General features: G+C 45.3%; 1 protein-coding gene across 1 annotated transcript in view; it reads left to right on the forward strand.

Moving 5' to 3' along the window:
• The first annotated feature begins 5 nt into the window (after nucleotides 1–5).
• Nucleotides 6–26,760, forward strand: part of RSPH6A (radial spoke head 6 homolog A) — a 36,221-nt gene continuing 9,466 nt past the window's right edge. The window contains 5 exon segments of the mRNA XM_031963849.1: nucleotides 6–753; nucleotides 4,069–4,300; nucleotides 17,452–17,604; nucleotides 17,607–18,221; nucleotides 19,498–19,639. Of these exon segments, the coding sequence (XP_031819709.1) occupies nucleotides 143–753; nucleotides 4,069–4,300; nucleotides 17,452–17,604; nucleotides 17,607–18,221; nucleotides 19,498–19,639 (1,753 nt within the window). The 5' untranslated portion in view covers nucleotides 6–142.

Consider the following 26,760-nt stretch of genomic DNA (forward strand, 5'->3'; position numbering starts at 1 on the left):
CCGGGCCTCCCCCGCCACTGCGCCTGCGTGGTCCTAGCGTGGCCCGCGCCGCCGGCCGGGTAACTGTTGCTCCAGGCGACGCGACGCTCGCAGCCCCGGGCATTTGTTCGGAGTCCCGGCTTGGGGACAGCGGCAGCTCGCCATGGAGGGGCAGCCCCCGCCCGAGGAGGAGGAGGAGAGCGAGGAGAGCCAGCAGAGGCAGGCGAGGCGCGCCCGGCGGGCCAGTCTGGGCCAGACCCCGTCGGCCTCGGAGACCGTGGAGGCCGGCGATGTGTCCGCCCGCGCGTCCCAAGCCAGCCTGGGCGCGCCCTTGTCCCAGACCAGCCTCCGGTGGTCCCTGCCCCCGGGGTCGCTGTCCAGCCTGGGCCTGCGCATCGAAGACCTGGACGAGGAGAGCACGTCCCTGATGGACACCCTGAGCCTGACGGGCCGGGTTCCGAGCCACGGCAGCATGGCCGAAAACTACCCCGGCGGCCTGGACGCGGCGCAGTACGGCTTCTTCCAGCCGATGGACTTCCACACGGCCATGTTCCAGCCCGAGCCCGTGCTGTCCTCCGGCAGCTTCCAGCCCGACGAGGAGGAGGAGGCTCACGGTCCCTACGCGCTGGACGACCCGCAGTTCCGGGGCTCTCACCTGGACCCCGGCTTCGGCCCCTTTGACTACGAGCTGCCCGAGCCCGAGCCCCGGGAACTCATGATACAGAACGCCAAGGCCTACCTGCTGAAGACCAGCGTCAAGTGTGACCTCAGCCTGTGAGCCTCTGGGGCCGCGGGCGGCCCGCCCCTAACCGAGGGCCGGGAGGGCTCCGAGCCCGCACCGTCCTGGGCACCGTCCTGGGCCCCGCCCGCCCTGGAGCACGTGGGGGGGAGGGGCGGGGCAGAGCTCGCCGGCAGCCTGGGCTCCCCACTTCCCACCGTGTGAAGCCCCTTCTCCCACAAGCCCCAGTCCCCAGAGCTGTAGAACCGAGAGGAAGGGATTGCCCTCGCCCCACACCGGAGGCCAGAACGATTCTTAGAGACCATTTGGGGGGAATAGGAGACCCTCTGATTTTGCAGAGGGAGAAACTGAGGCCCAGGACCCACCCCTTGCAGCACCAAGTCCAGGCCCTGATCTCAGCATCCCTAAGTTTCCACAATTCAGAACTCTGAAACTCACCCTTCTGCCCCTAAATCAGCTCCTGCCATTGCTCCGCATCTTGTTCTTCCCCCACCATGAACCTCCCCGGCCCCCCAGCTCTCCCGCTGCCCCCCAGCTCCCGCCCTGACTTCAGTCTCCCTCTTCTCCCCTCTTCTCTACTGTCAAACTCCTTGACAATCCCCCTCCCCTTATTCTTTCCTCCTTTGCTCGTTTCCGATGAAGAGCTGATGCTCCTTGCTAAGGGCGGCCTTTATACGTGCCCCCATTCTCTCCCATATCCCCCGGCAGCCCACCCCCTTGGAACCCCCCTCCCCCTAGTCTTCAGTTTGTCCCTGGGGCCACAAACATAGCTAGTCTAAAAAACAAGACCAGGAGTAGCTGGGGGGAGCAGTGGAGAGAGCACCAGCCCTGAAGTCGGGAGGACCTGAGTTCAAATGTGATGCAAGACACTTCCTGGCTGTGTGACCTTGGACAAGTCACTTAACCCCAATTGCCTCAGCAAAAAAACAAACAAACAAACAAACAAAAAAAAACCCTTTTCCGGGATATGATCCTGCATTCTCCCTTACAAAGTCCAAACCCCTGAAGAAAAGTTCTGTCTCCATTTTCTCTTCCCATTTTGTTTGCAACCTGGCTTCCAGATTACTGCTTAATGGGGCTTTTCTCTTCAAGATGACGGAGCAGATCTCTCAATTGCCCCCCCCCCCAAGATATCCTTCCGCTTCCCTGCGCTTTTTACCAGATTTCCCCCCCACCTACCCCACAATGCTTCTTTTCCAATTGTCTGAAGGTTCTGGCCTGTGCCTCCGGAAACATCACTCGGGGCCTGGTCAGTGACTCGGGCTCGGTTATCTCTCTAATTCCCACCCTTGCCTCTGCTGAGCCAGCCTCCCTCGTCCCCCTTTCCCTCATTTCATTAGGGGCCCCTCTTCCCGGCACCAGAATTCACAACGTCAGCAGCGCCCTGGCTCCTGCACTCTCCCATGCTCCCCCTAACCAGACAATGGCCGAATCTTATGGCTACATCCACGCTGGCTCGCCTGTCTATCTCCTTCTTTCTACTCATGTGGCCACCTCTTGCCCAGACCCTGTAACACCTCCAGCTGGGTTCCCAACTCCAGGCCTTTCCCTTCCCCGATCTACACTCCATAAGGCTTCTAAAACCCACGCGTCGCTCCCCTGCTCAAGAAATCTCCATGGCTCCCTATTACTTCCAGGGGCAGATGCATCTGCTATTTCAAGCCCTTTCCAGTCCTACACAAGTAACCTCTCTTGGTTCGTTCTACATTCAATCCGATTCAATAAGCATCTGCTTTTTGAGGTGTCAGCCAATACTTGTCTCCTTGCTAACCCCCAAATGCTTCAAGCCTTTGCCAGGGCTCCGGTACCTTCCCGGGTCAGAACCCCAGGCTTCCCTCTGGGCTGCCTCAAGGTGACCTTAAACCCTCCCCCCTCAAGTCATCATGTACTTCAGCCCCTCCCCAATAGACCCCCCCCCCAAAGTCACTGGTTTCTCTATTGCATCTTAACACCCAGCAGAAGCCCCATCCCCAGAAAGGGCTTCAGGAACACTTGGGTTGGATTAGAAAATGCCCCCGCAATGAGGGGCGAGCCAGGCTCCTGCCTTCCAGCCCCCCCTCCTCCCCCCTTTGCCTGGGAGAACTGTCCTGTCAGCTTTCCACTGCTTCCGGCACAGTTCGGTACAAAGAACACCTTCTGGGAGGTCAGAGGCCTTAGGCTCAGATCCTGGCTTTGCTGCTGAGACTTGTGTGCCCTCAGCTCCCCTAGCCTCAGTTTCTCCATCTGTGACATGATAGGATGTGCTCCAAGATCCGTATGTCCTCATCATAGCCCCAGGAGGGAGGGGTTGCCATCAGTCCTTCTTTTAGAGGGAAAAACTGAGGTGCAGGTAGCGGGAGGGCTTGAATGCAGTCACACAGCATTAGGAAGGAGACTGGGCAGCACGAGAACCCAGGACCCAGGGCTTGGCCCTTTTGTTTATCTTGGGAAGCCCCCAGGCTGGTCCGGAGAGCAGAACTGACTCTTTGCTTCTCCTTTTTCTCTATTTTTTTCTCTCTCTCTTCTTTCTCACTCACTCTGTCACACTCTCTTTTCTTTCTCTCTCATTCTCTCTCTGTCTCTTGTCTCTATTTCTCTCTTTCTCTATCTCTGTCTCTCTTTCTCTGTCTCATCTCCCTTTACCTCGAACAGGGAAAGCCTTTCTGGGCTGACTGAGCACTGAGGCACAGGGAGGTGAAGCTTCAACATGCCCAGAAGGGAGTAATAGGGACAGGCTGGTGCGAGAAGGCATTCTAGGTGTCCAGAATGGCCCAGGCAAAGGCTCGGAGGTGAGAAAGTGCCCAGCCTGGAAAAGACTGGCAGAAGCTGATTCTAGATGTACAAGATGCGTGAGATGGACACATGACTCCCCGACCCTCAGTGACAGGGGCCTGGTTTCAAGCCTTGGTTCTGCTCTGACCTTCCTGCAGGACCACGGGAAGTGGGGGAGGACTCGGCTCAGTATTTGAATCTGGGCCTCGTTGCTTCTACTCTGTGATCTTGGGCCTGTCTCTTACCTCCTCTGGACCTGAAATAAAAAGGTTGGCTCTCTGAGATCCTTTCTATTGCCGAGAGTCTCATCACTAGTCTTAGAATTCCTGGATCCTGGCCTGATGGGATAGAGTCATGTAGGGACTTGGTGAGGGTGTAAAGCAGCAGGCTAAGGAGATCCCATGGGCCATGGACTCCAGGAAGGATCCCTGAGCAAGAGAGGGACATGATGAATTCTGCCTCACGTGTGTGTGGGGGGCAGACAAACCGATCCCTAAAGCCCCTTTGCCTCCTGACCCCCGCCCCTGCCTCCTTCCCCAGCCTGCTCCATGGGGAGAGGGGAGCCCGGCCACCGGTTCTCAGAGCCTCTGTCCTTGCAGGTACGAGCACCTGGTGAACTTGCTGACCAAGATCCTGAACGAGCGGCCAGAGGACCCCTTGGCCATCTTGGAGTCCATGAACCGCACGGTCCAGGAGGAATGGTTCCACAAGAAGCTGGATACCCTGAGGGACGACCCTGAGATGCAGCCGACCTATGAGATGGCCGAGAAGCAGAAGGTCCTGTTCCTCCGTGGGGCCGGAGAGGGCGAGCAGGAGATGGAGGAGGAATCCGTAAGTCCGCCGCCCCATCCCGAGCCCCCTGCGGGTACACGGGGTCAATGTCCCAGGGGATGGAGTGAGAGGGCATGAAGAGGATGTTGGAAATAGGGCAGCTGAGACTTCACACACACACACACACACACACACACACACACACGTGCAAGTGCACCCATACACATACTATTTATTTCTAATCCAAAGGCCATCTCATCCAAATTTTGCATTTCACATGGGGAAACTGAGCCCCAAGGAGGTCTGCGAGCTGCCCATGATCATACAGGCTGTGAGAGCGAGACTGAAAACCAGGCCCTGCTTCCAAATCCACCCTCACAGTCTCTTAGACAATCAGAAGGTGTTTCACACCCTCCCCAGCACAGTTATTGTTTCCCTTTGTTCTCCAAGACAATCAGGGAAGCGGTGCCATGTGGGAGAGTCGGATTTCAGGCAGGGAGACTATGCAAGGTCCCTGCTCCCTTTCCCAGAGCCATCTGGGTCCAGTGGCCAGAGATAGGTCAGGAGGACTGAGAGGGGCCCAAGTGATGACCCCCGGAAGGCCCTTTGGCCCTGCCTCCTAGCTGAAGAACAAAGGGGGGACCTCTCAGAGCCGGTCGGAGCTCACGTTGTCACCTTTAGAAGCCATCCCAGCTCTGACTTTCTCCTAGTCTTGACATTCCATTTTAACATTCTTTTTTATTATTATTATTATAGCTCTTTATTTACAAGTGATATGCATGGGTAATTTTACAGCATTGACAATTGCCAAACCTTTTGTTCCAATTTTTCTCCTCCTTCCCCCCATCTCCTCCCCCAGATGGCAGGGTGACCAGTACATGTTAAATATGTTAAAGTATAAGTTAAATACAATATATGTATACATATGTATCCATGCCTATACAGTTATTTTGCTGCACAGGAAGAATCGGACTCTGAAATAGTGTACAATTAACCTGCGAAGGAAATCAAAAATGCAGGCAGGCAAAAATAGAGGGATTGGGAATTCTGTGTAGTGATTCACACTCATTTCCCAGAATTCTTTTGCTGGGTGTAGTGCCATTTTAACATTCTAAAGCCAAAGAGCCACCATTTACGACATAGAGGAGAGTAGAAAAAGTATTTTTTTTCCCTTTTTGAACCACTTTATTTATTTTTTATTTGTTTTTCTGAGATAATTGGGGTTAAGTGACTTGCTCAGGGTCACACAACTAGGAAGTGTTAAGTGTCTTAGGTCAAATTTGAACTCAGGTCCTCCTGACTTCAAGGCTGGTACTCTAACCACTGCGCCACCTAGCTGTGATGCACTTTATTTTTTAAAATTAGTCATGGGAATTTATTATATTAGAGAATATCAGATATATATCCTTTGTTTTATAGCATTAACAATTTTTTGAAATGAGTCAAAAGAAAAGAATTAGATATAAATTTAGATACAGAATTGTGATTTGTATTTAAGCAAAGCAACCCAAAAAAGCTATTCTTCTATATACACAACTAGTAGATATGGCATTTTCTGTGTAAAACAGCAGCAACTGAAATCTGTCAAATCAAGTGCCTTACAATAAAAAAGAGGAATATGAGAAATTATATTTCAGGCAGATACCATGTCTGGTTGTAAACCTAATTTAAAATCCTTCCTCTTTCCCTAGATATATATATGTGTATAGATAGATAAAGATATAGATATATTTGTAACATGTGTATATTTTATTACCATTATATCTCTGCTGTTTTAGCATAATATACTAAATAGTTATCTGCATTTATTTTGTGAACCACTTCATTTTTTTAAATATATTTTCCCAATTAACATATAAAAACAATTTTTTAACATTAATTTTTAAATTTTTTGAGTCCCTGGGGGCAGCTAGATGGCACTGTACACTTACTAGCTGTGTGACTCTGGGCAAGTTTCAACCCCAATTGCCTGGCGAAAAAATAGATAAATAAATAAAATGTTGCGTTCCAAATTTCCTCCTTTTCTCTCTCCCCTTCCCTGAGATGGTAAGAAATTTTATATATATTATACATTTTAGTCAGGCAAAACATATTTCCATATTAGTCATGTTGTGAAAGAAGACAGAGACCAAATAATAATAATAAAGTGAAAAAAAGTATGTTTTGATTCACATTCATATTCCCCCAATTATTTCCCTGAAGATAGATAGCATTTTTCTGGTTTTTTGGGTGTTTTTTTGTTGATTTTGGTTTTTTGGATAGCTTTTTCATTCCAAGTCCTTTAGAATTGTTTTATATCATTGTATTGCTCAGAAGAGCTAAGTCACTCATAGTTGATCATTATATAATATTGCTGTTATTGTGTATAATTATCTTCTGATTCTGCTCACTTTACTTTGTATCAGTTCATGGTAAGTCTTGCCAAGTTTTTTTGAGACCATCTCTCTCGGCATCTCTTATAGCATAATATAGTATTCCATCACTATCATATGTCCAACTTGCCAAGCCATTCCCCAATTGCTGGACATCCTCTCAATGTTCAATTCTTTGCCATCACAAAAAGAGCTGCCGGCAATATTTTTGTAATAATAGGTCCTTCCCTCCTTTTTAAAAAAAAATCTCTTTGGGATATAGACCTAGTAGTAGTATTGCTGAGTCAAATGATATGCAGTTTGCTAGCCCTTTGGGCATAATTCCAAATTGCTCTCCAAAATGATTGGATCAGCTCACAACTCCATGAACACTGCATTAGTGTCCCAATTTCCCCACATCTTCAACATTTATCATTTTGCTTTTTTGTCATTTTAGCCAATCTGATAAGTGTGAGGTGGTACTTCAGAATTGTTTTAATTTGCATTTCTCTAATCTATAGTGATTTAGAACTTATTTTCACATGGCTGTAGATAACTTTGATTTCTTGGAATGAATTGCCTGTTCATGTCCTTTGACCATTTATCAGTTGGGGAATGTCTTGTATTCGCATAAATACATTGATTTTGTTCATGCAAACTTCTAAATTTAACAATCAGATTATTCATTTACATCTAATAATATTTTCTATCTCTTATTTGGTCATAAATTCTTCCCTTCTCCATAGATCTGATGGATCAGCTATTCCAGGTTTTCTTAATTTATGTCATCTTTTTTGCTGAAATCATGTACCCACATTGACTTTATCTTGATATATAGTAAAAGATAGTGATCTATAACTACTTTCTTCTATAGTTTTCCAGTTCTCCCAGCAGCTTTTGTCAAATAGTGAGTTCTTATCCCAAAAGCTTGGATCCTTGGATTTGTCAAATATTAAATTACTACAGTCATTTATTACTGTGTATTGTGTACTAATCCATTCCACTGACCCACCACTCATTATTTCTTAGCCTGTACTAGATTGTTTTGATGAAAACATCAAAACATTCATGTAACATTGTATAACATAATTTGAGATCTGGTAAAGCTAGATCACCTTCCTTCACATTTTTTCCCTCATTAATTCCCTTGATATTCTTAACCTTTTGTTTTTCCAGATAAATTTCATTATTATTTCTTCTGGCTACATAAAATAATTTTTTGGTAGCTTTGATTGGGTATGGCGCTGATAATATAAATTATTTTAGGTGGAATTGTCATTTTTATTATATTGACTTGGCCTACCCATGAGCAATTGATATTTTTAGATCTGACTTTATTTGTGTGAAAAGTATTTAGTGTGAAAATTTGTGTGAAAATGTTCATAAAGTTCCTGGATTTGTCTTAGCAGGTAGACTCCCAGGTATTTGTTGGTAGCACATAGATATGCTGATAAACATTCATTTCACTTAGGTTGTCAGATTTATTGGCATATATACGTATCTACATAAAATTGGGCAAAATAGCTACTAATAATTGTTTTAGTTTCCTCTTCATTAGTGGTGAATTAATATTTGTCATTTTTGATGCTGATGTGAGTTTATTATATATCCTCCAGCTTTCTTACAATCAATTCTTTCAACTATTTTTTGGTTGATTCTCTAGGATTCTCTAAATATATGCCATAAAATCCTCTGCAGAATGAAAGTTTTGTCTCCTTATTGCCTATTCTAATTGCTTCCGTTTCTTTTTTTCTTCTTACTGCCATGTAGATAACATTTCTAGTACCGTATTAAACAATAGTGGTGATATTGGACATCCTTGCTTTACCCCTGATCTTATTGGGAAGGCTTTTGGATTATCATTACATATAACTCTTACTGATTGTTTTAGGTGGATATTATTTATCATTTTTAAGGAAAATCCCATTTATTCCTATGCTTTCTAGTGTTTTTCATAGGAATGGGTGTTATATTATGTTAAAAGCTTTTTGTATATCTAATCATTTGATTTCTATTGTCTTTGCTATTGATATAAGCATTTATGCTGATAATTTTCCTAATATTGAGCCAGCCCTGAATTCTTGGTATAAATTCCCTCTGATCATATTGTATGATTCTTGTGATATATTACTGTAAGTCTTGCTAGCATTTTACTTAAAATGCTTTAGGGGGGCAGCTAGATAGTACAGTGGATAGAGTGCTGACCCTGAAGTCAGGAGAATCTGGGTTCAAATCTGGCCTCAGACACTTAATACTTCCTAGCTGTGTGACCCTGCACAATTCATTAAAATATATATATATATATATATATATATATATATATATATATATATATACATGCTTTAGGGAAATTGGTCTGTAGTTTTCTTTCTCTGTCTTGGTTTTTCCTGGATTGAGTATCAATACTATTTTGGGGTTGTAAAAGAAATTTGGTAAGACTGATAATTTTTCCTATATGGTATTGAAATTAATTATTCTTAAGTGTTTGTTAGAATTCACCTTGAATTCATCTGTCCTTGGGAATTTTTTTTAGGGGGTTCATTAATGACTTAATTTTGTTTTCTAAGATTAGGTTCTTTAAATACTCTTTATTTCCTCTTCTGTTAATCTGGACAATTTATATTATATTCATCCATTTCACTTAAGATTGTTAGATTTATTGGCATATTTATTCCATATATATATAAAATTGGGCAAAATAGTTCCTAATAATTGTGTTAGTTTCCTAGTTTCCTTTTCATTAGTGGCGAATTCATGTTTTCCATTTTTGATGCTGATAATTTGGTTTTCTTTCTTTAAAAAAATCAGATTAACCCATGGTTTGTCTAATTTATTGATTTTTTTTTTGGTAAAATTAGCTTCTGGTTTTATTTATTAGGTCAATTGTTTTCTTATTTTCAATTTTATCATTCTCTCCTTTGATTTTCAGAATTTCCAATTTGGTGCTTAATTGAGAATTTTAAATTTCTTCTTTTTCTAGTTTTTTGTTTTTGTTGCACACCTAATTAATGTACTTTTTTGTCTATTTAATTGATGTATTTAGAGATATAAATTTTCCCCTAAATATTGTTTTGATTGTATCCCATAAATTTAGTATGTTGTCTCTCTCTTTAATAGTATTTTATTTCCCCCAAATTGACTGTATACAAAGACAATTTTTAAACTTTTTTTTTTTTTTTTTTTTTTTTTTTTTGGGTTAAGGCAATTGGGATTAAATGACTTTGACCAGGATCACACAGCTAGGAAGTGTTAAGTGTCTGAGATCAGTTTTGAACTCAGCTCCTCCTGATTTCAGGGCTGGTGCTCTATCCACTATGCTATCTAGCTCCCCTAAGATTCTTTTTTTCCCCCTGAAGTAATTGGGGTTAAATGACCCCAGGATCACACAGGTAGGAAGTGTTAAGTGTCTGAGATCAGATTTGAACTCAGGTCTTCCTGACCTCAGGGCTGGTGCTCTATCCACTGCACCACTCAGCTGCCCAAGATTCATTTTTTTTAAATTATTGAGTTCCAGATTTTTCTTCCTCTTTCACTTTCCCTCCTGGGAAGGTGTAAGCAATTTACAACAGGGTTAAAGCAATGCTTTCCCTAATTTCTCTCCACTGTAATATATTTTTAATACCTCTTCATGAGAGATATTCTACCTCATTCTACTCTCCCTTTCCCTCTTCTCCCATTGCAGTCCTCTTTCTCTCCCTTTATTTTTTTAATGTCATCTTATCAAAGTCAACTTACACCTACATTCTCTATGTTTATATACTCTTGGTATGTCGTCTCATTGTTGTCATTCTCTTGGATGAAGTCATTGTTTCTATGATTTCTTGTTTGATCCGTTCATTCTTTAGAATTTGATTATTTAATTTCTAATTGGTTTTTAGTTCATCTTTCCCTGACCCTTTATTGAATGTAATTTTTATTGCATCATGAGCTGAGAATGAAGCACTTCCCATATCTGCCTTATTGCATTTGACTGTGAGGTTTTTATGCCCTAATCTTAATACATGGCCAATTTTTGTGTAGGCACCATGTACTACTGAGAGAAAAAAAAGTTATTTCTTTCTATCTCTTATTTCCCCCAGATATCTATCCTATCTAAATTTTCTGATTCTATTAACTTCCCTAGTTTGTTTCTTGTTTATTTTGTGGGTAGGTTTATCTAATTCTGAGAGGGAGAGGTTGAGGTCCCCCATAGAATAGTTTTGCTATTTCTTCCTGTAACTAACTTAACTTCTCTAAGAATTTCTATGCTATCCCACGTGGTGCATATATATTTAGTATTGATATTACTTGTCTATGGTACCCTTTAACAAGATGTAGTTTCCTTTCTTATCTCTTTTAATTAGATTTATTTTTACTTTTGTTTTATCTGAGATCAAAATTGCTTATCCCTGTTTTTTTGTTTTGTTTTGTTTTGTTTTTGGCTTTGGCTTTGGCTTTAGCTGGAACATAATAGATTCTGCTCCAGTCTTTTACCCTTACTCTGTATTTATTTCTATTTCAGATGTATTTCTGGTAAACAATATATTGAAGGATTCTGGTTTTTAGTCTACTGCTATTCACTTCTGTTTTATAAGAGAATCATTCCCTTTACAATTATGACTACCTGACATACTGCACCCTCAACCTGCCCTCCCTTCTATTACCTCTCCTCTTTAATCTTACCCCTTTCTCCTAGAGTTTCTTCCTTCTGTCCAGCCCCCATACTTCTCTTTCTCCTTTATCCTTCTACCTCTATAAGGCAAGATAAATTTCTGCACCCAGTATGTTATTCCCTCTTGGAGCCAAAACTGATAAGATTAAGTCTCAGACAATACTCATCTCCCTAGCTTCTTTCCCTCTATTGTAATAGGTCTTTTGTGCCTCTTTGTGGGATCTAATTTATCCCATTTTACTCCCCTTTATCCTTCTCTCAGTACAGTCCTTTTCCTACTCTGCTATCATTTTGTTCTATATCATCCCATCAGAGTCAATTCACACTTATACCTTCTATCCATGTGGTGCCCCCTCTAACTGCCCCAATAAAAGAATACAGTTCTCAATAGTTTACAAATATCATTTTCCCATCTAGGGATATAAACAGTTTAATCTTTAAATTTTTTTTTCCTGTTTACATTTCTATACTTCTCTTGAGTTCTGTTTGAAGATCAAATTTTCTGTTTAGTTCTGGGTTTTTTCAACAGAAATAATTGAAAGTTCCTTACTTTATTACAGATTCATGTCTTCTCCTGAGGGATGATGCTCAGTCTCTCAGAATAGTTGATTCTTAGTTGTAATCCAAAATCCTTTGCCTTCTAATATATGGCATTCCAGGCCCTCTGATCTTTTATTGTAGAAGCTGCCAGATCCTGGGTAATCCTGACTTGGCTCCTTGGTACTTAATTTGTTTTGTTTTTTTCCTGGTAGCCCGCAGTATTTTTTCCTTGAGATAATAATTTTGAAGTTTTACAATGTTTCTTGGGGTTTTCCTTGTGGAATCTCTTTCTGGAGGTGATCAATTGATTCAATTACTATTTTGTCCTCTGTTTTCCTTGATAATCTCTTAAAGAATGCTATCCAGGCTCTTTTTTTGATTGTGGCCTTCAGGTAGACCAATAATTCTTAAATAGTCTCTCCAGATCTATATCTAGGTCAACTGTTTTTCTAATGAAATATTTGACATTTTTTTCATCCTTTTTAGTTTGTTTGACTGATTCTTGATATCTCATAGAATCATTAGCTTCCATTTGCCCAATTCTAATATTTTTAATATATGATTTTCTTCAGTTAGTTTTTGTATCTATTTTTTTCCATTTGAATAATTCTGCTTTTCAAGGTGTTGTTTTCTTCAGTGGATTTTTTTGTTTGTTTTGCTGAGGCAATTGGGATTAAGTGACTTACCCAGGTTAAGTATCTGAGGGCACATTTTAACTCAGGTCCTCCTGGTGCTCTATCCACTGCGCCACCTAGTTGCCCTGGCCAATGTGTTTTTTAAGGAATTGATTTCTTCAGCGGATTTTGGGGGTTTTTTTTGCATTTGACCAATTGTATTTTTAAGGAATCATTTTCCTCTTCCAACTTTCTCTTACATACCTCTCATTTCTTTCCCCAGTTTTTCTTCTGTCTCTTATTTGCCTTTTAAAGTCATTTATGAGTGCTTCCAAGAAGCCTCTTTGGCTTGAGATCAATTCCTAACATCTTTTGAGATTTGCCACATGGGCATTTTGGTGTTTTGGACTTCCCTGTCACTATAGTACCTTTCTATGGTTATGGTTCTTTTCTGTTTCTTGCTAATTTTTTACCCTATTTTGTGAATTGAAGGTCAAGCTCTGCTCCTGGGGTCTAGAGGGTGCTATCCTAAGTTTCTTGTGTAGCTCTGAGCCTTGGCTTTGAGCACAAAGGTCCCTTGTTTTTGGTGTCTTGCCCTGAGCAGAAGGTATCCCTACCTGTTCTCTCCAGGCAACAACCTGGTTTCCCAGGCTGGCAGTTTGCCTTCTGACCTGGGACTGAAGGTACCCCACTGTTCTGCTCTGCCACTCAGCCAGGACCAAGTGCTCAGGTGCCAATCTGCTGGGATTAGGACTGTCTAGTGATGCCATTGGAGCTGGGCTGAACACTCCTTTCACCCAAATGAAATTTGACCTTTCTTGAAGTCCTTCTAATCTGTCTTGAACTAGAGAATGGTTTTATTCTGTCAGACTCTGTTCAAAGGTTTGGTTTCATATGGTTTTCAGGGGGAAACTGGGAAAGCTGGAGCAGCTTCCTAACTGCACTCTGCCTTCTTTTTTTCTGACATTCTAAGTTGTCTTGGACTGGGAAACGTTTACCCCATTCCCTTGGTCCTGCCCCCCAGGATTTGTTTTAATGCTTTATTTTAAGGTTGTTTGGAAGCAAATTTGGGAGAATTCAGGTTAGTTCCCGTATCCACCAGGTTAGTTTCTGCCTTCACCAGCTAGAAGAGACTTTTTGGAAAAAGGTAGAGATTGAGTGACCAGTAGAAATTAGATAGGCTGAGGGGGGAAGGAATAACATTCCAAGCAGGATGTATTATGGGAGTAAAGATGGAAGGTGATAAGTCTGGTGTCCTTGACCAGACAAGACTCTTTCTGGAGCCAGGGGAACATAGTGAAGAGTGCCAGATAAATGAGGAGGGCCTTTGATACTTGAAGAGAAGTTTGACTTGCTGTGGGAGGAAAGGTGGAAGAAATGGTGGTTTCTAAACAGGGAAGGATCTAGGTAAGAGACAAACTCTATGTATGGAGACTCTAATAAGATAAACTGAATAAAGGCAAAGCAAAGTGCCACCGAAATTCAAAAATCAAGTACACAAGTTACTTGAAACCCCGGACAGGAGCTGCCTATTAGCTTTCTTTGTATCCTCGCTATTCAGCTCAGTGCCTGGTGCACAGAAAGTACTTCATAGTGCTTGTTGAGAACAAATTCTGGTAGAAAATACTGTGAAGATGCTTGGAGGAGGATTTTAATTGGCTATATACTCAACCCGAGTAAACCGTATAAAAGGCGTCCACAGATTCTAACATGATCTAAATTCTGATTCTCACTGTTAGTGTGATGGATGTATGAAGGGCTTTCTCTGTGTCCTGTACTATGCTAAGACTAGAAGGACAAATAGAAAAGCAAGGCACTCTCAAAGGGTTCCTACTCTAAACGAGGAGACAACACACACACAATAGGATTCAGCTCCCGAGGAAATTGGAAGGGGCTCGAATTTAGGGCGAAGGATTCAGTGGCAGAGTAGCGGGTAAGTCCTAGAAGTCAACAAGAGGCAACAGAAATTATTCTGGCATGGGTTCTGTCAATAAAAAGTTATTAAAATAAATTAATTAATTAAATTAAAAAAAAAAAGATCCTTTCAGCTCTGAGATTACATTTAAAAGTCCCTTTGAGTTTTGCTAATATATAAAAAGTGTTTTATTTAAAAAAACAAACAAACAAAAAAAACCAAGAGGCAACAGAGGTCAGAAGGCAGAACCTGAGAATCTGAAGAGTATATCAGCAGGGCCAATGGTAAGGAAGGCCTGGAGCTGATCCAAGTAGAGTAAGCCACTGTGTCTGAACTTCTGAAATAGTGGGGGAGTGTGGTACCCACTGGAGACAGCAGCCCACTATACTGGGAAACAGAGAAGGGGACTGGAGCGTTCCCAGGGAGAAGGCACTGTTTTCTCCTCCAACAGGTCTGTGCCCAGCTAGGAGTAGATTGTCAGGAAGACTGGGGAACAAAAGGACACTGTTCATATCAGTCTTGGTCAGACTCTGTCTGAAGCCCTGGGTTCAGGCCAGATTTGAAGAAGAGTATTGACAAGGTAAAGCAGGTCCTGAGAAGGATAAATGCGTGAGGAAGGACTAGAAACTGCCATTTGAGCTACGGATGTTTAGCCAGGAAAAAGGTTTTTTTAAGGATAACATGAGGGCGGCTTAAGCATGTGAGATTCTATCACGTGGAAGAGGGATTTGACCAGCTCTCGGAACTTGTTATTCCATCATCCACTCCTCAAGACCCTGAGGCCCATACAGGGCATGTCAGTACTAGCCATTCATGGCAAAGAAACTGGAGCATTTGTCATTTCCTTCTCCAGTGGATTAAGTAAAAGGAAATTAAGTGGTTGGTACAGGATCACACAACTAGTGAACGTATGAGGAGGGCAGACTCGGGGCTTCATCACTCCAGGCCCAGGGTTCTATCCATTGAGCCACCTAGCTACCTCCAAGTTCTAGGAATGAATATTCGGTGGAAATTTCAGAGAAAATAATTTCATTTTCATGTGGGAATAGATTTCTTTTCTTTCTTTCTTTTTTTTTTTTGCTGAAGCAATTGGAGTCAAGTGACTTGCCCAGGGTCAAACAGTAGAAAGTGTTAAGCATCTGAGGCCAGATTTTAACTAAGTCCTCCTGACTTCAGGGCTGGTATTCTATCCATTGCACCGACTAGCTGCTCCTGAGAATAGATTTCTTAACAGTAAAAGTTTAAAAAAAAAAAAAAAAAGATAAGCTGAGGAATAGGATTGGAAGATTTCTGGCAAGGTTTTAATCCTGTAGGACAGTGCTTCTCAAAATGGGATTCAAGTACCCTTAGGGGTCCCCAAGATCCTTTCAAAAGGATCAGAACTATTTTCCTATTAATATAAAATTTTTCATTTCTAAAACAGTAAATGTTGATAGATATATCCCACATAAAAATCTCTGGGGGGGGGGGTGTCCTTAATAATTTTTGAGTGAGAAGGGGTCCAAAAAATGCAAAAGTTTGAGAAATGTTGCTGCTGAAATTAAATCAATTCAATTTTAAAAATTGGTTTAATCATGAACTTTTACACACACACACACACACACACACACACACTCACAAGTATTTCTGTATGCCAGAAGTACACCAAAAGAGGCTTGTACATGAAACAATGAGCCTCCATTTCTTGCTGCTTGCTTTTGCTATGTAATCATTCCTCGCCTTACTTCCCAAGCTGCCCTGCTCCTCTTGACTTCCTCCTGAATGTACCTCTGGTTTCTTCTGTGCATTGAAAAAGCTGTTTCAGAGGCCCTCTTGTATTTTTAGCATCAGTATTGCTGACCCACCCACCCCACCCCTTCCTCAACGAAATGCTGAGAGAATTAAAAGAAACTAACCTTTGTAACAGAGTCAAGCAGAAAGAAATCACTAAAATGCCCGTCTCTCTGCCCCTGGAGGCCACTGTGGGGCAGCAGGCAGGCGCCAGCTTCATCCCAGGTCCTCTGGAGGCCCAGCTGGTCAGCACCAACTTTAGAGCTCCAGGGCCACCCACACACTTGTTTACGTATTGTCTTTGTAGAAATTATTCCATCTGGTTTTGCTACCCAGACTTTCCTTCGGTTCATACTTCCCAACATTCTCTGAAGTCATTTCTTGTTATTTCTCGTGGCTCAGGAACATCATGTGGCACTTATTCACAATAATCATCTAAAGTGCCTTAAGCTTCTCAGTTCTTAGCTTCGGGACTCCCACTCCCCTTTCACTATCTAGGACTTTGTCTCACCAGTGACCATTCCCTCCCTGGTAGAAGAAGGGAGCCTGACATCTGAGCTCCTTTCCATCTCTGAGAGGTTGTGAACCGGGGATTCAGCTGAGATCATCTCTATTCTATGTTCTAAGGCCCCTTCCAGCCTTGGCATTCCCTGTTCTAAAGGGTCTCCCTCCAGCTTCCCTACTACAATCCCTTCTAGCTGAAGGTTCTGTGTCCTGAGGTCCTTCTAGCCCATATATTACTTCCAGTCCAGAAGTAATTCTCTGTTCTAAGTCTTCTCTCAGCTCTTGACATTCCCTATTCTAAGGCCCCTCCCAACCCAGACACTCCCTGCTCTAAGGCCCCTCTGAGATCTTGACATCTCCTGTTCTAGAGTTCCTTTGAGTCCGGACATTCTCTGTTGTAAGGCCCCTCTGAGTTCTGATATCCCTTATTCTAAGGCCCCTCCCAGCCTAGACATCCCCTGTTCTAAGGCCCCTCCAGCTTTGACACCCCCTATTCTAAGGCCCCTCCCAGCCCAGACATCCCCTGTTCTAAGGTCCCTCCAGCTCTGAATCCTTTGTTCTAAAGGATCTCCCTCCATCCCGGTTCTACCCTCCCTTCTAGCTGAAGGTTCTGGGTCCTCAAGCCTTTGGGCCCGTCCCCACGGCCCTGCTCTGTTCCTTCTCCACACGATGAGCCCGGTGTGGATATTGCCCACAGGCGCCTTCCAAGCATTTGCTAAAAGCCTCCTTTGTCGGGCCCCGGGAGTATAGGGGGGAGGGGAAGGGGGTGGGTAAAGCGACCGTGACCTCCCAGTGGGGGACCCGGCCCCTGGCCCGGCCTTACTGAGCTGAGCCCGAGGCGACCCTCCCTCCTTCCCCTCTCACAGTCGGAGATCCCCGTGCCCAACATCATCGAGTCGGCCTTCTACTTCGAGCAGGCGGGCGTGGGGCTCAACTCGGATGAGACCTTCCGCATCTTCCTGGCCCTCAAGCAGCTGGTGGAGCAGCAGCCCATCCAGACGTGCCGCTTCTGGGGCAAGAGATCCTAGGCCTGGAGCGCAACTACCTGGTGGCCGAGGTGGAGTTCCGCGAGGGCGAGGAGGAGGAGGTGGAGGAGGAGGGCGAGGAGCTGGTGGAGGGGGCGGGCGAGGCGATGGAGGGCCGCGACGAGGAGGAGGGCGAGGAGGACGAGGAGAAGGAGGTGGACGAGCCGCCCAAGTCCACGTGGAAGCCGCCGCCCGTGATCCCCCGCGAGGAGAGCCGCACCGGGGCCAACAAGTACCTCTACTTCGTGTGCAACGAGCCGGGGCGCGGCTGGACCAGGCTGCCCCACGTCACGCCCGCGCAGATCGTCAATGCGCGCAAGATCAAGAAGTTCTTCACGGGCCGCCTGGAGACGCCCATCGTCAGCTACCCGCCCTTCCCCGGCACCGAGGCCAACTACCTGCGCGCACAGATCGCGCGCATCTCGGCGGGCACGCAGATCAGCCCGCTCGGCTACTACCAGTTCGGGGAGGAGGAGGGGGACGAGGAGGAGGAGGGCGGCGCCAGGCGCGACAGCTACGAGGAGAACCCGGACTTCGAGGGCATCCCCGTGGTGGAGCTCGTGGACTCGCTGGCCAACTGGGTGCATCACACCCAGCACATCCTGCCCCAGGTAGGACGGGGAAGAGGGGGCGGGGGAGAGAGCCGAAAAACTGGGGGGGAGGGGGACCTGGAACACAGCCTGCCCCAAATCAGACGACCCAGGAACGCGCTTTGCCACTTGAAGGAGCTTAGGAGATATCCCTCTTATTACTAGCCATTATGGCCCAAGGTAACACGGAATTGTTAATGGTGGTGGTGGTAAATAACAGCAGTAACAGTGAGAGTAACAGCGGCAGCAATAGTGATAGTAATCGTACTAATAGTAGCAGCAATAGTAATAGCAGTAGTAGTAACAGCAGCTGCAGCTGGAGGGTACTAGCAGCCCCAGCAGCAGCAGTAGGAACAGTAATGGTAGCAGCGGCAGCAACTGTAAGTTAGTAGTTAGTAGTACTAAGTAGTACTAGTAGTAGTTACAGTTAGTAGTAACAGTAGCAGTTGTGGCAGTAGTTGTCACAGCAGCAACAGTGGGAAGAGTATTAGGAACAATAGCCGCAGCAGCAGTTGTAACAATAGAAGTAATAGTAACAGCAGCAGTAGTTGTAATAGTAGTAGTTATAGCATCGGCAGCAACAGCAGGAAGACTAGTAAGAACAGCAGCAATAGTAGGCAGTAGTAAAAGCAGTAGCAGTTGTGACAGTAGTAACAGCAGCAGTAGGAAGAGTAGTAGCAGCAGCAGCAGCAATAGCAACAGCAGTTGTATTTGTACTAAGTAAGTAAGTGACAGTAGTAGTTACAGCAGCAGCAGCAATAGTAGCAGCAGTAGGAAGAATAGTAACAACAGCAGCAATTGTAACATTTGTAGTAACAGTAGCGGTTGTGACAGCAGTAGTTACAGCAGCAGCAGCAGCAGTAGGAAGAGTAGGAGGATTAGCAGCAGCAGTTGTAACAGTAGTAACAGTAGTGTTTGTGACAGTAGTAGTTATAGCAGCAGCAATAGGAAGAGTAGTAGGAGCAGCAGCAGCAGTTGTAACAGTAATCACAGCAGAAGCAATAGTAATAATAGGACCAGTAGGAACAGTAGTAGTAATGGGAATGGTGGGAATGGTTGTGGTAGTAGTAGTTGTAGTAATTAATAGTAAGAGTATTAGTTATTTCCACGGAGCTTTAAGATTAACAAAGTGCTAACACAGCTTTGTTTTTCACAATAATCCCACAAGGTAGATGCTAAATATTATCCCCATTTTACAAAGACTCCTTGTGTGGGTTCAGTACCCCAGTGCTCCCTGTCCCGACCTCCTAGGAGCCTGAGGGCTTTCAGGCTCTGACTCAGATCTGGGGCTCCCCAGGGTCGCTGCACCTGGGTGAATCCCAACCAGAAGTCCGAGGAGGAAGAGGAGCTGGGCGAGGAAGAGGAGAAAGCCGATGAACCCGATGAGGTGGAACAGGAAATCGGACCCCCGCTCCTGACCCCATTGTCTGAAGATGCAGGTACTGAGGTTGCCTCCCCGAGCCCCCTGGCTTCTCTCCTTCTCCCTCCCTCCCCCCCATCTTTTCAGCTCTTTATCCTTCACCCTCTTCTGAGTGCCTGTAATCTCCTCACTCGGTCCTGCTTTCTCCAGGAAACCCTCCCTGCTGCCTCTAACCCACAAGGATCTCAGCATGGTCTGGGAACATGATGGGGGAGAGGGGAGAATTTTTCCCTAACCAAAGGTCAGGAGGTCCCCTAGGCCGAGACGATGCCTTATTTTCTGGGTATCTGAATTCAGTAAGCATTTATTCAGTCTTTTAGCCCTTGTGTTGCTGAGGGGGGTACAAAGATATTAAGTCTCTGCTCTCAAAAGCCTCCAATCTAATGGGAAGGATAAAGTCAGAAAGTACTCGCCACCCTTCCCCTGCCCCCAGCTCCCTTTTATAAAGACACAGGGCACCTGGGGATGGAGCTCCGGGAGCAATATCTTTGTGCACCATCGGGGGGTCCCCTAGGTCTCTCTCTAAGTTCACTCCCACTCATCTGCAGGTCTCCACAAAGTAGTTCTATAACAGCTCTCTGAGTTTTCTCTCCTTATCTCCTTGGGTAGGAGGCACTATTATTGTCCCCACTTTACAGATCAGAAAACTGAGGCAAAGAGAGATTAAGCTATTTGCCCAGAGTCACATTGGAAATGAGCGTCTGAAGCCAACTTTTTACCCGGGTCTCACTTTTGAGCTCCCATGCACTTGTGGAAGTTCTGTGCAAGTTCAAGTAGATAGGTCATCCCTGGTGCCTTCCCAGATTCCTTTTACCTTGGGTTAGGAATCAGTTCTCTCCAAAAACATAATTTACCAGTCGGGCTCAATGGTCCCATTCTTTCCTACTCACACTAAATCCATCTTCCCCATTCGCTCACACTTGGATTTGAAGACTTGGATTTGATTTTTCAAATATATGCAAAGATAGTTTTCAACACTCTCTCTGCAAAACTTGGTGTTCCATTTCCCCCTCTCGTTTTCTACCTCCCCACGACAACAAGTAATCCAGTGTAGGTTACACACATGTGATTCTTCTAAACCTATTTCCACATTTATCATGATACATAAGAAAGGTCAGATCAAAAGGGAGGAAAATGAGAAAGAAAAAAAGCAATATAAAGCTCTTGTTATTGTATTGTATTTTTCTCTTACTTCTCTCTGCATCCGTTCGTAAAGGTCTTCCCAAGTTTCTCTAAACCTGTTCATTTTGTCATTTCTTATGGTGCAAAAATATCCCATTACATCCACATACTGTGTTTAATCATCCCCAGTTGATCATCTCCTTGGTTTCTACTTCATTGTAAAAAGTGTAAAAAGAGCTACTATAAATATTTTGTACATAGGGGCCCTCTTGTTTGTAGATTGTCTCTCCTGGTAGAGGGGAAGCCCCTTAAGAGCAGAGACTGTCTTTTCTGTTGATCGGATCCCCGTTGCTCATCTCCAGAAAGCCTGGCAAATAGTAGGCGTTTAATAAATGCTTGCCCACTCATCGGCAAAAGTGCTATATGCTTAGTGATGTTGCTGAGTTTTACCATAAGCTTCAAAGGGTCTTTAGGAAAATGCTTTCAGTATCTTGGCTTCAGAGTCCCAGAGAGAAAGGGGAAAACAGTCTCTCACCAGACTCCAGCTCCCCCCGGAACTGCCCCCCGAGCATGGCCAGTGGCTGGCCGCTTGCATGGCCCTGGTGGAGTGTACAGAGAGCAGCTCTCCCAGCCAAGAGCAGCCGGGTTCAAGTATCGCCTCCGAAACATACCTACTGTGTGACCTTAGACGGGTAGCTTATCCCCAAGACCCCGGACAGCACCCTGAGACTACATAAGGAGCAGAAGTGAATGAAGCGAGCTTCCTTACTTGGGAGATCCCTATGCCAGGGAAATCACAGCTCCCAACACTCCCCCTAGATTACGTGTATGCTAATAGATGTTCCCCACCAGAATAGAGGTCAGGGATTGGTTTAGGTACACAAGTATTTATTAAGCACCTACTATGTGCCAGGCAGAGTGCTAAGCAGGGGGGTGGGAGGGGAGACAATCCCTAGCCTTAAGAAGCTCACAGTCTGATGGGGGAGGACGGGACAGCATGCGAACCATTATATGCAAACAACACAGACATGATGTGGGCAGGATACATTGGAAAACCACACGGAGAGGATGGGAAAGACTTCTTGCCCAAATGGGGCTTGGAGTCCAGATCTGAAGGAAGGAGAGAATTGTGGGTGTGGGGATCAGCCAGTGAAGATGGCCAGGCCGGGGCTGGCAGAACAGCAAGGAGGCCGGTGTCAGGGGTCAGGTTCTGCACTGTGTCGCTCCTTAACAAACATGGCGCACCCTGAAACCTCCGCCTGTGGACCCCACCGCGTCTTTGGCCGCTCCCTCCCTGCCCCATTTCACTGGATCAAGCGGCCTTAGTCCTTATGGAGGCCGAGCCTCTGTGTACACACATGATCCCGTCCCCCCCAGCCCACCAACCCTTTGTCATTCCCCTGTCTCTTAGTAAGCTCTCCTTCTCTACTGGCTCATTTCCCAAGGCCGACAGATGTGCCCATCCTGGAAAAAACCCTCCATCCCCCTCTCACCCTACAGGTCTCCCACCCTCAACGACTGACTTCCTTGAAAAGGACAACACACACATCTACTGAAGGTCCCTGGGCTTTGTGTCCCCCCCCCCTCTGCTTACGGGGATCCTGGAGCTGCCAAATCCAGCCCTCATTCTCCATGACCCCCCTGCCAGCCCCGGACAAGGTCCATCACTCTCCTCCTAGATGCTCTCTTCTCTCTACATTTTCAGGATACGCCCTCTCCTCTCCTTTCCCTCTGTCTCTGTCTGTTTCTGTCTCATCTCTCTGTGTCTCAACTGTCTGTGTCTGTCTCTGCTCTCTCTTCCCTCTCCTTGGCTCTGTCTCTCTGTCTCTGTCTCTCTGTATCTCTCTGTGGGTCTGTTTCTGTCTCTCCCTCTCTCCCTCTCCTCCCCTCTGTCTGTCTCTATGTCTCAACCCTCTGTCTCTCTGTGTCTGTCTCTCTGCTCTTTCTCTCCCTCTCCCCGGCTCTCTCTCTCTCTCTCTCTCTCTCTCTCTCTCTCTCTCTCTCCCTCTCCTCCCCCTTGGATGTTTTAAACTCAACATGTGCAAAAGTGAACTTAGCATCTTTCCTCGAAACCCTTTCCCTCTCTGATTCCTCTTATTTTTATGGAGAACAACACCCCCTCGGGGTCCCCCGAGCTCACAACCCAGGAGTCCTCCGGACTCCTCACTATCTCTCACCCCTCATGTCCGATACGGGGCAAGACCCGGCAACGTCACCCCTGCCACGTCTCTCTCATGCGCCTCCTCCTTCCCTGTGACAGCCTCTCTCCTGGTCACTGCATCTGTCCCATTGTAACAGCTGCTGAACATGGGGGGGGGCGACTGCCTCAAGGGTCTCCACATTACAGCTGACCCTTTATCGGACACTAGAATGAGTTTCCTAAAGCACAGGCCTGACTGTGTCACCTCCCCCCCCCCACCCCCCCCCCCCCCCCACCCCCCCCATGCACTCAATAAACCCCAGTAGCCTCCCCCAGCTAGCCCATCCCATGCTTCCCCAGCTTTCTTACGCCTTTGGCCCTGACGCTTTGATGCCATGTCCCAGGCCTCCTGACTGTCCCCTGGACAAGACCCTCCCCCCTCCCCGGCCGTCCCCTCCTCTCCCCAATTTCTTGGTCCAGAATAACAAGCTCCTTGTCGCTTCTTCCCTCTTGTTCCAATTTTTCACCTCTTACCCCCCCCCCCCCCCCCCCCCCCCCACGGGACCCCCGCTCTAGACTTGGTGCCCAAGGGATTAAAGCGCTACTCAGGCTGCCATCTCTGCTCCGACCACCAGGTGGCGGCGGAGACCAAGCTGCTCCGCCTCTCTCCTGGGCCCGTTGTGAGCAGGCTGGAGAAGCTTTGTGTGTCTGCCACAGGAGCAGCCTGGCTCCCACAGCTTGGCCCTGCGGGGTCCGGGTGGGGGACAGAGACAGAGACAGACAGAGACAGAGATGGACGTACAGAGAGACAGAGAAAGAGAGACACAAAGAGACAGAGAGAGATAGAGACATACAGGATGACAGAGACAGACAGAGATGGAGAAACCTAGAGGCAGAGGCAGAGAGACAGAAGCAGAGACAGAGAAATAGAAAGAGACAGAAACTGTCCCAAAGAGACACGAGGCAGAGACAGGCAGATAGAGGGACAGAGAGAGAGAGATAAAGAGACAGAGGAGAGATAGAGACTGACACAGAGAGGCAGAGACAGAAATATATAGAAACAGAGGCAGACAGACAGACAGACAGGGAGAGAGCTGTACCGGGCATTATGTGAAGTGCTGGGGTATAAATATAGGCAGGAAGCTTGGAGGACACAGCCTGTGTACAGAAAATGAGGCGAGAAATCAGAGACAAAGCCATTGTTCCCTTGGTAGAGAGACCCTCTAAGGAGGTAAGACATTTCCCTCTCTCAATACTTCTCTTCAAGAGACTCAAGAGTTTTAGCATCAGCTCGGGCACTCACAGGTTAAGTGACTTACCCAGGGTCACACAGCAAGGATTTGACCCCAAGTTTTTTTTCTGGTTACCGGGCTAGCACTTGCTACGCTGCCTTTCTTAATCTAGAGAGTTCAATATATAATATGTACTAAGTCATTTCCAGAGGCCATTGCTAGAGGAAGAGAGGGGCAGTAAAAACATCTGGAAAGGGGCGGCGCACAAATTGTATTTTGAAGGATCTGTGGATTTGTTGAAGCAGAGCTGAGGAAGAAGGGCAGCCCAAGTGTGGGGGACAGCTTGTGCATGGAGGGGAGGGAGGAGTGCATACAGGGGAACAGAGCAAGGACACCAATTGGTCTAAAGTATGTGAAAGAGAATCAAGCGAAAGGAAATTAATGTGGCTAGATGGTCTGCACCCAGATTATGAAGGGCTCTTTAAAAAAAAAAAAAAAACATGAGGAATGATATTTTGCCCTAGAGGTAATAGGGAGCCAAAGAAGCTTCTTGAGCAGGAAAATGGTGGGGCAAGACCTGTGATTTGGGAAGGTCAACTTTGTCCCCCGTGTGGAAGATGAGTTGCAGAGGAGAGAAACCAGAGATAGAGAGACCAGGTAGGGTTATTGAACCCTTAGGAACTGATGAAAAACCTTAGAGAGAATGTGGAGGGAAAGGAGGACCCAGCCTAGAACCCTCAGACACATCCTCACCGCACAGTGGGCTGAGACATGAATACAGCAAAGGAGACCAAGAAGAAATGGCCAGACCAGCAAAACAATCAGGAGAGACTAATGCCCTGAAAACTTACAAAGTCAGGCTAAGCATTCATTTTTTACTATTTATTTAATGTATTTTTTAACTTTATTTTTAGCATGCATTGCTTTATGAATCATGTTGGGAGAGAAAAGTCAGCAAAAGAGAAAAACCCTGGGAGAGAAAAAGCAAACAGAAAAAGAAGTGAAGCAAAGCTTGTGTTGATTTACATTCAGTCTCCTTAGTTCTTTCTCTGGATGCAGATGGCATTTTCTGTCCAAAATCTATTGGGATTGCTTTGGCTCACTGAATCACTGAGGAGAACTAAATCTTTCATAGTTGATCATCGCGGTCTCACTGTCTTTGTGTATAGCGTATTCCTGCTTCTGCTTGTTTCGCTCACCATCAGTTCGTGTAAATCTTTCCAGGCCTTTCTATAATCAGCTCATTCTTCATTTTTTATAGAACAGTAATATTCCATTACCTTTATATACCACAACTTGTTCAGCCATTCCCCATTGACGGGCAGCCACTCCTTTTCCAATTCTTTGCCACCAAAAAAGAGCTGCTACAAGCATGTTTGCACATATGGGTCCCTTTCCCTCCTTTATGATCTCTTTGGGTTATAGACCCAATAATGACACTGCTGGGTCAAAGGGGATGCACAGTTTGACAGCCCTTTGGGCATAGTTCCAAATTGCTCTCCAGAATGGTTAGATCATTTCACAACTCCACCAACAATGCATCAATGCCCCAGTTTGCCCACATGCCTCCAACATTTATCATTATCTTTTCCTGTCATCTTAGGCTAAACATCTCCTATGTGCCAGGCACATTGTAGGGGGAGGTCAGTATCCTTATATCCTGTGGGGGAAGTCGAAAAAGACCTTGGATTTGGCAGTTCTCATGTTTAACCTTAAAGAGAACACTTTTTTAAAAAAAATTTAAATTCTTCATTTTTTAAAAGCTTTTCCCCCCAAAAAAAACATACATGGATAATTTTTCAACATTCACTCCTAATTTCTAGCCCCTCCCCTAGATGGCAAGTAATCCAATATGTGTAATTCTTCTATACATATTTCTACAATTATCATGCTGCACAAGAAAAATCAGATCAAGAAGAAAAAATGAGAAAGAAACCAAAATGCAAGCAAACAACAATAAAAAGAATGAGAATGCTATGTCATGATGATCCACACTCAGTTCCCACAGTTCTCTCTCTGGGAGTGTAGATGCCTCTTTTCATCACAAAGACCATTGGAGCTGGCCTGGATCATCTGATTGTTGAAAAGAGCTAAGTTCCTCACAGTTGATCATTATATAATCTTGTTGCCTTGTACAATGATCTCCTGGTTCTGCTTATTTAGCATCAGTTCATATAAGTCTCTCCAAGTCTTTCTGAAATCATCCTGCTGGTCGTTTATTATAGAACAATAATATTCCATAACATTCATATACCATAACTTATTCAGCCATTCTTCAGCTGATGGGAATCCATTCAGTTTCCAGTTTCTTGCCGCAGCAAACAGGGCTGCCACAAACATTTTTGCACATGTGGGTCCCTTTCCTCATTTGTGATCTCTTTAGGACACAAGCCCAGTAAAGACACTCCTGGATCAAAAGGTAGGCGCAGTCTGATAGCCCTTTGGATATAGTTCCAAACTGTTCTCCAGAATGATTAAATCAGTTCGCAACTCCACCAACAACACATGTGTAGTAAGACTGCTGGATCAAAGAGTATGCACAGTTTTTCCAGAATGGTTGGATCAATTCTCAATTCCACCAACAATGCATTAGCATCCCAGTTTTTCCACATCCCTTCCAACATTTATCATCATCATTTCCTGACA

Source organism: Sarcophilus harrisii, chromosome 3 (assembly GCF_902635505.1).
Source record: "Sarcophilus harrisii chromosome 3, mSarHar1.11, whole genome shotgun sequence".
Taxonomy (NCBI): Eukaryota; Metazoa; Chordata; class Mammalia; order Dasyuromorphia; family Dasyuridae; genus Sarcophilus; species Sarcophilus harrisii.